Here is a 14,342-nt window from a genome sequence, read left to right on the forward strand (position 1 = left end):
TCCTCACTGCACTGGGCTGGGGCCTTGGGCCAGCAGAGCCCCAGGACGGGGCAGCTGTGGCCCTGAGGCAGCTCACCAGGTGGAAGGAGCCCAAGGCCCAGCGGAGGGGCAGGCGGGGCTGCCAGGGAGCCTGGAGATGGCACCTCTCGAGGGAGGAGGGCAGGTCCTTAAGCAGATGGACACCTAGGGCTCCCGGAAATGAGTCCTCAGCCTTCAGAATGGAGGCCTGGAGGCCTGGAGGCCCAGCCTTGGGGCTCCCAGGAGGAGGAGGAGGTCGGGAGTGCATGGAGAGAAGGGAGGACGAGGGCCACACAGAACACAAGACCCCTCCCCTCCACTGCATGGTGAGTCCCCGAGGTCCCACAGTCCCTTCCTCGGCTGGAGCTCCCTGGTGCTAAGGGGAGCTGGGTGGTGACAGGGTGGGGGGACCAAAGAACCACGAGGACCCCAGCCTGCCCAGGAGGTGGCAGAGGCTGCTCACAATCGCCAGAGGTAGGACACAACCCCCATGTCCATCACATGGTGAGTGAACAAAAGATGGTCAGTGGAATACTATTCAGCCATAAAAGGCGGGCAGTGCTCTGACCCATGCTATGCCCATGAACTTCGAGGGCATTGTGCTGGGCAAAGGAGAAGACCACATCTAATTCCAGAGTCAGGCCAGGAAGAACCCAGAGGACGGGAAGATGGAAAAGAAACCAGTGATGAGAAATGTCCAGAACGTTAATCCAAAGACAGAAAGAAGATCAGCAGGATGGGCAGTTGCCAGGGGCTGGGTTGGCTGTGGGCACGACAGCTCTGGAGGCTGGTGGAAATGCCCTCCGGTGGCGGGGGCCACACAGTTGGGAGCGAAACCCGTGGGTGGCTGTACCGTGTGGTGGATTTCCTGATGAAGCCACCCTGTCCCACAGTGGGTGAGAATTAAAGGGGACAGTAAGATGGCAGTTCCCTGGAAGTTACCAACGAATGGCCTTGGTTCACGGCCAGCAGCAGCAGGGGCAGGAACAGGAGGGACAGTGCCCAGCTGCCACACGCTGGGCACCACCGGCGTCACCTCCCGGGGCAGGAGGAGGAAGCCCGAGGGGCCACAGCGGTCCCCGAGGCCAGAGCCTGCACCTCTCCCTCCTGCGCCCTGGGCGTGTCCTGTCCTTTAGACCAGCTCCCGGCTGGCCAGAGACCTCGGAGCAATGGTGCCAGGAGCCACAGAGGAGGTGTGGGGCCGACGGGGCCGCGGCTGCGAAGCCAAGGTCACGGCTCCGGGCGGCTCTGTTACCGCACGGGGCAGAGAGGCGCTAACACGTGGAAACAGAAAAGCCAGGAATCAACAAGCTTGCCGGCCACTGGCCAGCGCCCAGCCAGGAGCAGGGGCCAGACCTCTCGGGGACACGCAGGCTCCTGGGAGGCCCCCCAGCCCAGGCCGGGGAGCCGCAGTGGCCCACCTCAGCCACAGCCCAGGTCCCTTCCCTGGCCCCGGCTGTGCCGAGGGGGACACGCTGCAGGTTTGGAAGCGCTCACCCAACACGTGTCCCCAGATGCAGACATACGTGGGAGGGGGGACGTGAGGCCACCGCAGGGCCCTCCGTCTCGGACGGCTCAAAGACCTTGCCAGGGCCGACGTCACCTGCCTGTGCCACAGCCCCTCTCCCGCTGCCAGCTCCAAGGCTCCAGGACTCTGGGGGCCACTTACTAGCGGGAGCCAACAGCCTCTACACTCCACACAGCTGGGCTGCACTGGACCCCAAGCCCGGCCCTTCCCTCACTGCGCCTCCCAGGACCCCCAAGCAGCACCGGAGTCACAGCCCACCCCCCGGACACCTAGGAGATGGCGTGAGCTGTGGTCGGGACTCGCTGTCTGAACCAGCTTCGCTCTTGCTTAGCTGGGCGGCCCTGAGCAGCTCCCCCACCCTGGTGGCCCTCAGGGTCTAGTTCAGCTCAGCTGCGGGGGGCTGCGGGGGCTGCCGGGCGGGGTGGGAAGTGCCGTCCACATGGCCAGTGACCACGTCTAGGCATGTCCTTCCAGAGTGGCTCACCATGGTTCCCTGGCCCCTCAGAGGCGCGGGGACCGTGGGCACAGTCTAAAGTGCTTCTGCCAGAGCACACCCGCCGTGTCCACAGGGCTCTCACACCTGCTGGGCCACCGGCCACCTGACGCCAGTTTCCCTCCAACCCCAAGTTCCACCCTTCCTGACCCAAGACCAGTAGGATCGGGTACCTGTCAGAGACGGACAGCAGAGGGCGGGAGTCCTTTGTCCAGGTGACCAGTGGGGGTGGGGAACCCTGGGCCTCACAGTCCAGAGTCACCTCTTCGCCAGCCTTTGCTGCGACTCTCAGAGGCACATCTGCATCATGGGACCCATTCACCTTGATCTTGGGCTTGGCTGTTGGGGGACACCAGCAGAGCCTTGAGCAGGACAGCAGGATGGCCCCCAGGGAGGGGTGTCCCCAGGAGAGGGATGGCTCCCCAGGAGGCAGAGGTACAGGACTGGGCGAGGCTTGTCAGAGTCAGGTCTGGGGTCTCGGTCCAGGCCTTGCTCAGCCCTCCCCTCCTCCCCGCCTCCGCCCTCTGGAAGCTCCTCCTCTTTGGCAACCTGGCCTGGTCCCTCCTGCCCAAGGTCCAGGCCTCCTCTGGCTTCTTTCCGTCCTGCCACCCCTTCCCCGGGTCATTCCTGCCGGGTCCCTCCCCTCGTCTCTCCACCTCCCCACTGGTCATGCGATGATTCTGGGGATCAATGACCAGGGGACGCAGACTCTCCCTCTGGGTTCTGCAGCCCCGTCGGGGACCTCTGAGACCCCACACATGGCCCCTCTGGGGTTCTGCTGACGATCCCTTGGCAGCAGACTACACAGTGCCCCTCCATCCCTGTGCCCATTCCTAGTCCAGCGCTCACACTGAAGTAGGCAGATGTGCTGCAACAAGAAGACAGGTGGACGCGGAGACCCCCTAGCCTCCTCCTGTCAGCCCCTGCATTGTTAGAGAGCAGACTGCCCACTCCATTTAAGAGTTTTTTTTTCCAGGATAAAATATTGTCTCTAAAAGGATGCGATAGCAAAGATGGGAAAGGGCATTCAACCAGAAGGAGCTGCCCGTGCAAACGCCCAGGGGCAGGGTGGACCGCGGCAGAATGGAGAGGGATGGGAGGGTCTGAGGCAGAGAGGAGAGAGGTGGGCCAGGGGGCTGCCAGTGCAGGGTCAGGGCAGACCTGTGTCTTTCCTGAGCCTCTGACGGTGACAGCTCCCCACTCGGGAACCACTGTCCCCCATGACGCCCACGCCCGGTGAGCCCTCCCGCGGGGCCGGCCATCCTCACTGTTGACAGAGAGCCGCATCTCCTGGCTGGAGAAGCCCACGGCATTGGTGGCAGTGCACACGTAGGCCCCTGCGTCCTGAGGGGACGGCCGGGTGATGACCAGGGTGCCATCCTTGCTCACGTTGTAGTGGGGACCCCCGGAGCTCAGGGCTCGGGCTTCCTAGTGCGGAGCGACAGGGGCGTCAGCAGGGCTCACACCCCGCTCTCCAGCAGGTGTGGCGGCCCCCAGCGCCCTCACAGGGAGAGGCCCCTACCTTGGTCCAGGAGACGGTGGGGGTGGGGACTCCAGAGGCGAGGCAGGGGAGGGAAGCCGGGACCCCTTCGTTGGTGACATGGTGGGTGGCAGAGGGACGGATCCTAGGTGGCACTTAAACAAACAGACCAATTTCACCAACCCACGCTCATAGCAGCATCTGCCCAAGAGCCAAGAGGTGGCAGCAGCCCGGACGTCGTCAGTGACGAGCAGTAAGCAAGACATGGCGCACCGCACAAGGGCACCTCCTCCAGCCTCAACCAGGGCCAGAGACCACCTCCGCCCCGGGTTCTGGGACAGGCAGGGCTCCACAGATGACAGAAAGAGGGGTGGTGGCCAGGAGTGGGGGACAAAGGTGGCCGGGGACGGGACTTGACACTTCTCTGTGGGACCCCACAGGAGCAACGTGTCCTTGTGCTCTGGTGGTGCAGTCCCCTGGGGGGGTACGTGTGTGACTTCATCAGTGGTAACAAGGGCCACCCGGGGACATCAGGACGGGCAGCTGTGCGTGAGGGGCAGGGGTGTGGGGAAGCTCCATCCTGTGCTCCATCTTTTTATAAAACTGCTCTAAACCCGCGGGACTTCCGATCCACAGAAGAACAGCGCTGGGACATTGTGCTGGCAGAGAGCCAGGTCCAGGGTCCGCGCCTGCGATGCGGCTGGAGCCCAGGCTGCGCAGACTCGCGGAGAAGAAGGGCTGGGGGCGGCCAGGGTGCAGGGGGGGTCAGTTCAGGAAGATGAGAAGGTCCTAAGGGGAGGGTGTGGCAGGCTGCAGAACATGTCACTGTGCTTAATGTCACCGAATTCAACACCTAAAATCAGCTAAAATGAAAGGCTTTGTGAATGCGTTATTTTACAATTTTTTTAAAGTTCAACAGGAGAATAAAAAGTTGGACGTCTACGGCCACGGTGGCCTGGCCACTATCAAATTCACCCCCAGACAGCTGTGACCTGCTCCGGAACTTTGGATAAGCCACTGATCTTCAGGCCCATCGTCCCTGGTCAGCAAAACACTAAATTAACCCCAACGCCCGGTCCATTCCTTTTGGGGATGGACAGCTGGGAAGTGGCGGAAAGCCGTGTCCCCAGAACAAAGTGAATTTAAACCCAGGAGCAAGATCCATCCTGGACATCAGAAAGGTCCACAGTCTCGAGAGACGATGGTCCTAATGGTCTCTAGGGAGGGCAGGGGAGGTGGCCTCGTGGAAGGTATGGAGGGAAAGCCGGAGCCAGGTCTAAAGCGTGCTCGAAGCTCCTCTGAGGGGACGTGGCCTTCCAGATTCCCCAGGTGGCCAGAGCCTGCCAGTCCATAAGGCCTTGTGGAATGGAAGCAGGTCTCACGGAGAGACGGAGCCCTTTCCCGCCAGCCCACGGCGAGCTGTGCCCCTTCCCGCCAGCCCACAGTGAGCTGTGCCCCTTCCCGCCAGCCCACGGCGTGCTGTGCCGTGCAGGAGGAAACACGCGTGAACCCAGCCCAGGCCTGGCTCGTGCCACGTGGCCAGCCTCTGGGGGAGATGTGAACTGGACGGACACCCAGGAAAGCCAGCCTTCTGAACTGTGGCTCTGCCCTCTGCCCTGGGGACAGCACCTCCTTCCTCTCGTCCCTCCAGGGCTCAGTGAAATAAATGAAATGAAGAGTTGACACACTTGGTAAATGACAAAGTGTAGCCAGCCCAGCCCCCTCTTTGGTTTGGGGCAGAGCTGGGCTGGGCTTTGGTCAGGGGCAGAGCTTTTGCCTAGCTCGTGAGAGGCCCTGGTTCCACCCTCAGCTCCACAAACAAATAAACAAAACAAACATGTGTCCACGAATACCTAAAAGGTGAAAATTAAAAACAAAATAAAAAGACACTAAGCAACTCAGCGAGACCCTGTCCCTAAATAAAATACAAAATAGGGCTGGGATGTGGCTCAGTGGCCGAGTGCCCCCGAGTTCAATCCCTGGTACCAAACAAACAAAAGCAGTGGCGCCTGATTGGGTGACAGGCAGTAGCAGGCGCCATGGAAACCCTAAAGCTCTAAAAGGTGCCATCGCCGCAGCCCTCGCGAGGCCTGACCCACATGAGTGAGTCAACCCTCAGGGAAGAAGTGGTCACGTCTCAGGTGTTCACACAGGTGAGACCTGGACACACGGCGGGGGGGGGGGCAACTGGGGACCCATGGTCTTTGAATCGTCACCTCTGAATATTTACTGACACAAAAACATGGACACCACACTGCTAAGGAAACACGTGGGTGGCAGACCCTGATCGGCTGTGACGGCGGTGTGGGTTTGAAACACTGTGTTTGACACGACGGGGGAGGAACACCTAAGACAGGTATATCAGACTCACCCTGGACAAGCAGCTCCACGTCGCGGTGCTGTGAGCCGGCCAGGTTGGTGAGCACACAGCTGTACCTGCCCGCGTCCTCTCTCAGTGCCCGGTCAAGGTGGAGGCTGCCGTCCGCTCGGACAGAGTGCCGGCTGCCCGGGGGGAGCTGGGGGTGAGGGAGCACCAGCTTGGCCAGGGCCCCCTCTGCGCAGACCCTCAGGCCTGAAGGGCGCAGGCTGGACCGAGAGACCAGGGTCCAGAGAAGGTTGGAGGCTGGCAGGGGGCACCATGATGCCCAGCCCCCACCTCTCCTAGGGAGTCTGCACCTCCCACACTCTGCAGTCCTAGGGGGCCTGAGCCCACCCCCCACTTGGCCAGCTGGGCACCTGGACCAAGCTGGGACCGTGGAGGTCACTGCAGGGAATGCGGGTGGGGCAGAGCCTCAGTGATAAGGCCAGGGTGCCAGGCTGCCATGCAGGGGCAGCCTTTCCACGGCCACAGTAAAGGGGGTGGCCGACGGTGGGCAGAGGACAGAGCCACGCAGACATGCAGAGGGAGCAGCCCCGGTTCCCCCAGCTGACCCATCAGACCAGGGCAGGTGGAGGTGCTGGTCTAGTGTCAGCCTGGCCACCTCTGAAAGGCATCCAGTCACAGCCCGGTAGACCTTTCCAGCAGACCTGCACCCACTCTGGCTGCCCCTGTCCCTGTCCTGAGCCCAGAGGCCCACTTTACACTTGTGTTCCAAAGGACGCCCAAGGCCACCCAGGTGCCAGGCCCTTTCAGGCTGGGTGACTCAAGGCCTTCTGCCCCTCGCCTGGCAGCTGAGCAGGCGATTCCAGTCTGTGTCCCACGGAGCAAACGGAGGCTCTGCTCCCGGCTCCTTCCCCGACCTGGCCCTGGGGAGACCCAAGTCCTCTGCCTTCCTGGGTGCCTGCTGGTTCTACTCGTGGCCTCAGCCATGCATGGCTGGTCCCCACGCCACGCCCTGGCCACCCAAGACAACCACCACTGCACGGCACAGAAGCCACACCTGCTGGGCACTCAGAGGTGTCTATGGATGGATGCGTGGACGCCACACGGTGCCCACGGGGCCATGGCCACTGGGGCAGAGAAACAAACTAGCCGTATTCTTGGCCTCAGGAAGCTCACAGTTAATAGAGGACGATCCTGCACACGCTGGTCTCCCACTGCGCACCGGAAACACCCGGGGGTTATCTTCCTAGACCAACTGAGGTTCACAACGGTTGGGTTCCTATCCCAGAGTCCTGATGTGACCGCTGAGAGTGAGGTCTAATACCAGGACATTTACAAACTCCCCAAGGGGGTCTAAGGACATCCCAGGCTGGGGACCTGGCGGGGAGGCTCTGGAGTCGGGCAGGAAAGAGGGAGAAGGGAGGAGGACTTTTCCAGACAGACAGAAGCACGGATGTGACAGTCCCCTCTTCTCTGGGTGCCACTGCCCCGGGCCCCCGAAGGGCCCAGCACTCACAGGCAGGCCAGCCTTGAGCCAGCGCCTCTCGGGGAGGGGCCTCCCGGCCAGGGTGATGCAGGGCAAGGACACAGGCTGCCCCTCCAGGACCCGGACGGTGGAGGCACTGCTGGCGATCTGTGGGGGGGCTGTGGGGAGAGGAGACGTGTCGGCCACGACAGAGCCCTGTGAGCAGTCACCAGGTACAGAGGCCCTGACCCAGCCCCTTCCCCAGGGAACTGGTAAGAGCATCAGGATGGGGCTCCTAAAGGGTCAAAGTTCCCCAGGACACTGCCCAGGAAGCAGGGACACAGCCGCTGCTCTTGGAAGCCTGGCTGTGAGCACAGCTGTTCTGGAGGGCATGGTGGCTGGGACTGGCTGGGCCCCCAGGGAGTGCCTGCCCCCCACCTTCCACAGCCCTCAGATCCACCAGCGAACCATGCCCAGTGATGGAGAGCCGCGTCTCGGCCTGGACCTTCCCAAAGACGTTCCGAGCTTCACACACATATGGGGCCTGGTCTTCAGGGACCGCGCCTGAGGTCAGGAAAGAGGCCTGACTGCCAGGGCCCCCGAGGGCTCCAGCCCTGGAACCAGAGAGCCCCTGACCAAGCTGGCCCTGCAGAGGTTCAGGGGAGGGCTAGCATGCCGGAGAGGAGAGGGACAAGGCCTTGCTAGACCTTGGGAGGGCCGTGGCCTGCTCGTCTGTAGAATGGGGTGACTCGGCACCTGTGCCTGGCGTGGCGGGGAGCAGCCAGGGAGATGCTGCAAACCGAGGGCCAGTGGGGCTGTGCCGGCCCTCAGCCACAGCCACAGCGTGAGGGGCGAAGGGGACAGCTCAGGCCTGCACGGCGCTCAGCACGCACCGGGCCTGAGCACAACCCCGTAGGTAGGCCTGGTCTGTAGGTGGGTTTGGTCATTACCATGTCATGCCCAGCTTCAGGGCAGTGGAATGACGTAGCTGGGGTCACTCCACCTGCTCTCTGGGCTCAGCGATGGGGTCAGGTACTGTCCCCGGCCACCCAGCCCACCCTGCCCAGCCTAATCTCTTACTTTCAAAGAACAGCACTCCTGAATCCCACTGGCCATTCTTGCTGCCCCTCCTGGGCCCCAGGGGCTGGCCATCTCCACGACGCCAGGTGACCGTTGGGGGTGGGCGGCCCGTGGCCCGGCATGTCAGGAAGGCGCTCCTGCCCAGCTCCACGGTAACTTCCTGAGGTAGCTCTATCACCCGAGGCGCATCTGTAGGGAGGTGGGGCGTCTGCAGGGGGTCCCGTGGGCCGGGACCCCAGGGATTGTCACCCACCATCTCTCTCTGCTGGTGCGCCCCCTTCTAGCCGCCTGTGAACCTGGAATCTGGTTCCTGTCCAGGGCTCCGTGGCCAGCCTGAGACTAGTGGAGTCCACCTCTAGCGAGCTCTCAGGACAAGGCAGAGGCAGACTCCTGTGGACGGTGGCCACCGGGGAATGCTTTACCACAGCAACATACCTGCTCCTGACTGGGGCTCCTCCCTGGAAGGGCACCACCAAGCCTCACTCCAGCCACAGGGACACGTGTGTGGCTGAGTCTGACTGAGATGTGGCCAAGGCAGGGGCTGGTGTGAGCCCTCCTGCCTCCCAGACTCCCCTCTCTACCCGGCCTCTGCCTGGGCCCACGAGGCTCCTGGGGGGCTCCTGCACGCACCCCCGGTGTGCATAGCCAACTATCCTGTGCAAGGGAGGACAAGGCCAGCAATCATGTCCATCTCTGGCATTTCCATGGCCCCATCTGCTCTATGGCACCCCAACTAGCTGCCTTCCGGGGGACCAGAGGTCTCCTGTACCCTCCCCTACGTGTCTCCCCATTTGCTGAACTTGTAAAATGCTACAAAATCAAAACCCGTTTATTATAGAAAACATGGCATCGTCTCTGGGTCCAAAGAGGGACACTGGAGGCGAGAGGGGCCCTGGGCACCAGACAACAGGCCTCAGCAGCACTGCCCAGACCAACGAGCAAACGGCCCCGATGGATAGGTCACAGGACCAAACACTGCAGCATCACCTTCCATCAACCAGGAAGGGACAAAAGAGACGCAGTCCCTTCTGTCCTTCGCAGACGGGGAGCTGGCCCCAGCCCAAGGTCCAGTCCTCTCCAGCGGCCGGGGCGCTGCCTGTTGCGGTCCTAGACCCACCCACCAGGAAGGTCCCTGCCTTCATTAGCCGTTGAGTCCAGCACCAGGGACATCTCCACTTCCCCGTCCCTCGAATCCCGCTCCTGCCCTCGGGGACGAGGCAGGTGCCCAGGAGCTCCAAACACCAGGGAAATTCCCGAAGGAGGAAGAGTGCGCAGCCAGACCCACCCCCACACTGGGGCCTGGCGCAGGCCCGCCCCGTCTCCTGGGTCACTGTTTCTACAGGGCCCTGGCCCTGGGTGCGGCTTTGCCAGGCCACGTGGGCAGAGGGGAGGCTCAGCCCCAGGCCAGAACCCAGCCTCCTGCCCAGCTGAGCCTCCCAGCAGGCCTCCGTCTACTCAGGCTGCTTCCCACCCCCTGCCCTCCTCAGCCCCCAAATGGACACTCTCTGGACTCGGGATGTTTTCAAGCCTTCTCTGTCCCCAACCTGCTCCCAGACCTGTGGTGAGCTCAGAGGGTGGCATCTGCAGCCTCCCTACGTGACAGGCTTGGAGAAAGTGCTTTTAAACGAAGCATCTCAGTAAACTCAGTGAACAGTATCACAACCCCCATTTCATAGATGAGGAAACTGAGGGTCAGAGAGGTGAAGGAACCTGCCCAAGGTCACAGCGCCAAGTCAATGGCAGAGCTGGGGTCAGAGCCCAGGTGTAACCCATACTAAAGCCTGGTTCTCATCCTACCCCTCTGACCCGCGAGGTGCTGGGGACAGCATGGCAGGCATCCCAACCAGAGCCACACCCGTCTCTCCCAGCTTCTTGTAGGGGGACAATCCCACAGAAGCCAAACCCCAGATTTGGCTGCCCTGCCCTTGACCCTGCCCAGAGCTGTGCCTAGGGGTCTGCACAGCCACCGCCCCCAGAATCTCCGGATGGGCAGGACCCCAGAACCCTGGGAGACACCACACTGAAGGCCCTCAGTCCAACCCTCCAGGTGCAGATGGGCACTGGGCCCTCCCCACGCAGACTCCCAGTGACCCCCACAGACCCGGTGAGGGCCGTGGGTAGGTGAGGACCGTGGGTAGGTGAGGGCCGTGGGTAGGCGCCACCCGTCTCATCCCAGGAGCAGCCCTCCCTGAGGAGCCCCTGAGTCACGAGGGTGCAGTCAGCAGCACCAGGGCTCCCCGGAGAGGCTCTGGCCCACTGGCCCACAAGGTACCCGGGGAGGACGGCCTGCTAAAGAATGCCTGCCACCTGCCTGGGAGCTGGAGAGGGGAGGGGGTCTGGCCATCTTGACAGATAGCCAGGTCCTCCTGTTGGGCTCCCTGGGCAGCCTGGCCCCTGTTCATGGCCCGACCTCAGCCCCTCTGGCCACACCCCCAAGCCAGACCTCTCACTGAGCCCCTGGACAGACCCAGGCTCCCCAGGCCTCAGCCTGTCCCAGTCCTGCTCCCTGTCCACCTGTCAGCAGTGACGCCTTCGTCCTCGTCCTGTTCACTTCCCCTTTAGCCCCTGGCTGCTCCCCCTCCCCCTTGCACCCATTCCCACCGCGGCAGCAGGAGGGGCTTCCTGGGGCTCAAGTGGGAGCCCACCCGCTAGCCCACTGTGCCCTGTCATCCAGATGAGGCGGGGCTACAGGAATGTCACCTGAGCAACAGCGGTGCCCTGTGGATACCCGGGAAGAAGAGTCATGTCTTCTATGTTTCCACATATACGGAAACTTATACAAAGGATATCTGAGCTCTGGATTCTGACTTCCCACCATACTAATGCGCCTGCACCAGATTCACTGTGATGTTCACAGAACTGAGAACTTGGGCTGAGTGAGTTAACCCTCATCTGCTCTGGGCGGAACCCCAAGCTGTTTTGGGCACCGGGGATCAAGCCCAGAGCCTGCACCACTGAGCGACACCCCTGCATCTTTTTTGTTTTTTACTTGGAGACAGGGTCTTGGTAAATTGCTGAGAGTGGCCTCAGAGTTGCAATCCTCCTGCCTCAGCCTCCTGAGTCCTGGGATTACAGATGGTGAAGCCAGATGTAAAATTAGGTAGTCAGTGTAGTTAGGTAAATCGGGTCTCTAATACTGAGTGAAATCTAAAATGGAGGCCATGCTGACAATGATTCCAGGAAACCCAGGACAACTCATGGAATGTTAAGGAAGTCCCAGAAAGGCCCTAGGCCAAAGTCCACCCCAGAGGAATGTTAATGGAGCCCAGGAAACAGCCCCAACAGATTGGGAGATAGCCCATCCCAGAGAAGGGATCATGAAGTCCTTCCTGCCCGGATTACTTGTTACATTCCATCACCAAACTATAAAAATGGGAGACAACAGCCCTTCCACGGATTCCACCTCTTGGGTCCCCCTCTTCCTCCGGGAGAAGTCTTTTCTGCTGTCCCTTTAATAAACTTCTAATTTCCGCTCTGACCTTGCCTCCGCGTGCTTCTTTGGTGTTCTTCTTCAACACTGGGGAAGCAAGGACTCGTCACCGGCCAACAGCGGTAACAGTGGGAGCCACCACACCTGGCCAAAGCTCACCTTTTGAAGCTCTTCCCCAGGGTGATGGCCCTGGAGGAGGGGCCTCTGGGAGGAACCAGGGTTAGGTGAGGCCATGAGGGTGGGACCCCATATGAGGTTAGCACCCTTAAAAGAAGACACCCCAGAGACCTCGTTTCCTCTCTCTGTACCAAGGAAAGGCCACGTGAGGACACGGTGAGCAGGCGGCCAGCTGCCTCCAGGACAGGCCCCGCAGAACCAGCCCGAAGCCACTCGAGGGCTCCAGAACCAGGAGACACAAGAGCCCCTGGTGACACTCCCGTCTATGGGGCTCTGCTGCAGCAGCCAGGGCCTTAGGGAGGCAGGGCGAGTCCAGGCCCGCGACAGGCTCCGGCGCTGAGGGTCAGTGCAGCGGGCTTCCACCCAACTCCTACCAGCCAGCCCTGGGGACCCAGAGGCCTGACCAGCAACAGGCAGCACTGTTCCCTCAGGCCTGGCAGAGCCCAAGGGAGGGGAGGTGGGAGGAGGGAGGCGGGGAGGCTGCCCCAGGAGTGCCTGGCTGCGGTGGAGGCTCAGAGGGAAGGGCGGCCTCTGCAGAGCCAGGCAGTGCACACACCAGGCCATCAGTCCCCCTCGGGCTCCCTTCCCTGGGATTTTCCAGGGAGAAAAGTCCCCATGATGCTAAGGATCATACTGAGGTGACAGAGATGGTAACCCTCTGCCACCTCATCCCCTCCTTTGGGAGCAAGTGACACTGGCCTGAAGGCCGAGGCCTGGCAGAGCCCCGGTCTGCCTCTGCCCCTGGGCACCCTGGACAGAGCCCTTGGCCACTCTGGGCTGTGTCCCCTCTGGAAAGAGGTGACTATTTTCACCCTGGCTCCCGTGCCTGAGGTCCCAGGGCTCGGTCGCTGACAAGCACCCCTGCAGGCCTGGCTCGGAGCCTGGGGCAGGACATGGGGACAGAGCCAGCTCCAGAGAGCCCAGCCTGGAGTGGCCAGGATGAGAGAGGCACTCAGGCCCAGGACCCTGCAGCTGGACACGTGGACTCAGGCCGGCACTCAGAGGGCGTGGTCGTGGGCACCTGGCACTGGGGAGGGGAGGGTGCCCCACAGAGGCCCCGCCCTCCGAGGACTCACCCCCCTGAGGCCCTGCAAGGGGGCCTGGAGGCTGCCTGGGTGACTTTCAGGGTGTCTTCCTTCAAAAGGAGGGTTAGGGACCGTTTTCTAACTAGGCTGGCACAGAACCACACCCACTCCCAGCTCATCTTTATTCACCATTCCTCATTTTTAATTCTGATTTTTAAAAAAGTTACAATTGGAACGTCGTCCGGGGCCTTTAAACTTAAGGGCGCTCGGGACTCTGCACCTGCTGCCTGCTAGCGAGGTGCCGGGGACCACAGTGCCACAGGGCCCAGCTCTCTTCTCCCTGCCCTCAGGCTGGCCTGGGGCTGGGGAAATACCCCGGGCCCTGATCGCCCACAGGAAGGCTGCAGGTCAGGGCCAGAAGCAGAGACGGGACAAGAAGACAAAAGACAGGGGACTTGAGGGGAAGGTAACTTGTCCAGGACCTGACTTGAGGATGCGGTCACCGTGCCACGGGGAGGCCCTCCACCCCCCTGGCCTGGCACTAGAGGCAAGGCTGACCGTGGTTCAGTCCACGACAGCGGGACAGGCGTGGTGCCCTCGAGGACCCCGTGAGCGAGGCGGTCACCACGACCCCACACACAGATAAGGAAAGCAGGGCCCTGGGGGTCAGTTACTGGGTGTGGACCCAGGACTCCCCACTGGCAGATGCCAGGCCCAGAAGATGATGGGGCGTGGCTCAGTGGTGGGGTGCTGGCCCAGCAGGCATGAGACCCCAGTTCTGTCCCCAGCGTTGCAAAAACAAAAGGTTCTTTGCAGCTGGACGTGGTGGCCCAGGCCTGTAATCCCAGTGGCTGGGGAGCTTGAGGCAGGAGGATTGAAAGTTCAAGGCCAGCCTCACAGCGAGGCGCTAGGCACCCTGTCTCTAAATTAAAAGTACAAAATAGGACTGGGGATGGGGCGCAGTGGTGGACTGCCCGAGTTCAATCCCCAGGAGTCCTTGCAGGCTGCCCCACAGCAGGCACCTGCTATCAGGGACAGGGGGCTGCCTCCCTCCTGCACCCCAAGCACCATCAGGAAGCCCCTTCCCAGCTGGACAGCAGGAAGCGGGCCCAGGGCCTCCTGCTCCCTGCCTGGCAGGAAAGCCAGACCCCAGCTGCCCTGGGAGAGGAGGGGATCTGACTTCCCACCACTGCTGCCAGGCTGGCCCGGCCTGGGGCACAGCGGCAGGGCCACCTCGTCTCCCAGAAGCCCTCCCTGGGCGCCAGCGCCTCCTTCCTCCGACCCAGGGAGCGGCTCCAGGGCCAACAGAAGACAGCAAAGGGC

The 14,342-nt window shown here is 62.0% G+C and overlaps 1 protein-coding gene across 1 annotated transcript in view; it reads right to left on the bottom strand.

Annotated features, from left to right (window-relative positions):
- Hmcn2 (hemicentin 2) overlaps positions 1-14,342 on the bottom strand; it is a 104,383-nt gene that overhangs the window by 75,633 nt on the left and 14,408 nt on the right. Inside the window, exons 14-20 of the mRNA XM_077108747.1 lie at positions 8,388-8,576; positions 7,776-7,871; positions 7,359-7,486; positions 5,891-6,035; positions 3,562-3,674; positions 3,308-3,467; positions 2,213-2,378 (exon numbers count right to left, since the gene is read on the bottom strand). Coding sequence (XP_076964862.1) covers positions 2,213-2,378; positions 3,308-3,467; positions 3,562-3,674; positions 5,891-6,035; positions 7,359-7,486; positions 7,776-7,871; positions 8,388-8,576 — 997 coding nt within the window. The remainder of the gene's footprint in view (positions 1-2,212; positions 2,379-3,307; positions 3,468-3,561; positions 3,675-5,890; positions 6,036-7,358; positions 7,487-7,775; positions 7,872-8,387; positions 8,577-14,342) is intronic.

Source organism: Callospermophilus lateralis, chromosome 2, assembly GCF_048772815.1.
Source record: "Callospermophilus lateralis isolate mCalLat2 chromosome 2, mCalLat2.hap1, whole genome shotgun sequence".
Classification (NCBI taxonomy): domain Eukaryota; kingdom Metazoa; phylum Chordata; class Mammalia; order Rodentia; family Sciuridae; genus Callospermophilus; species Callospermophilus lateralis.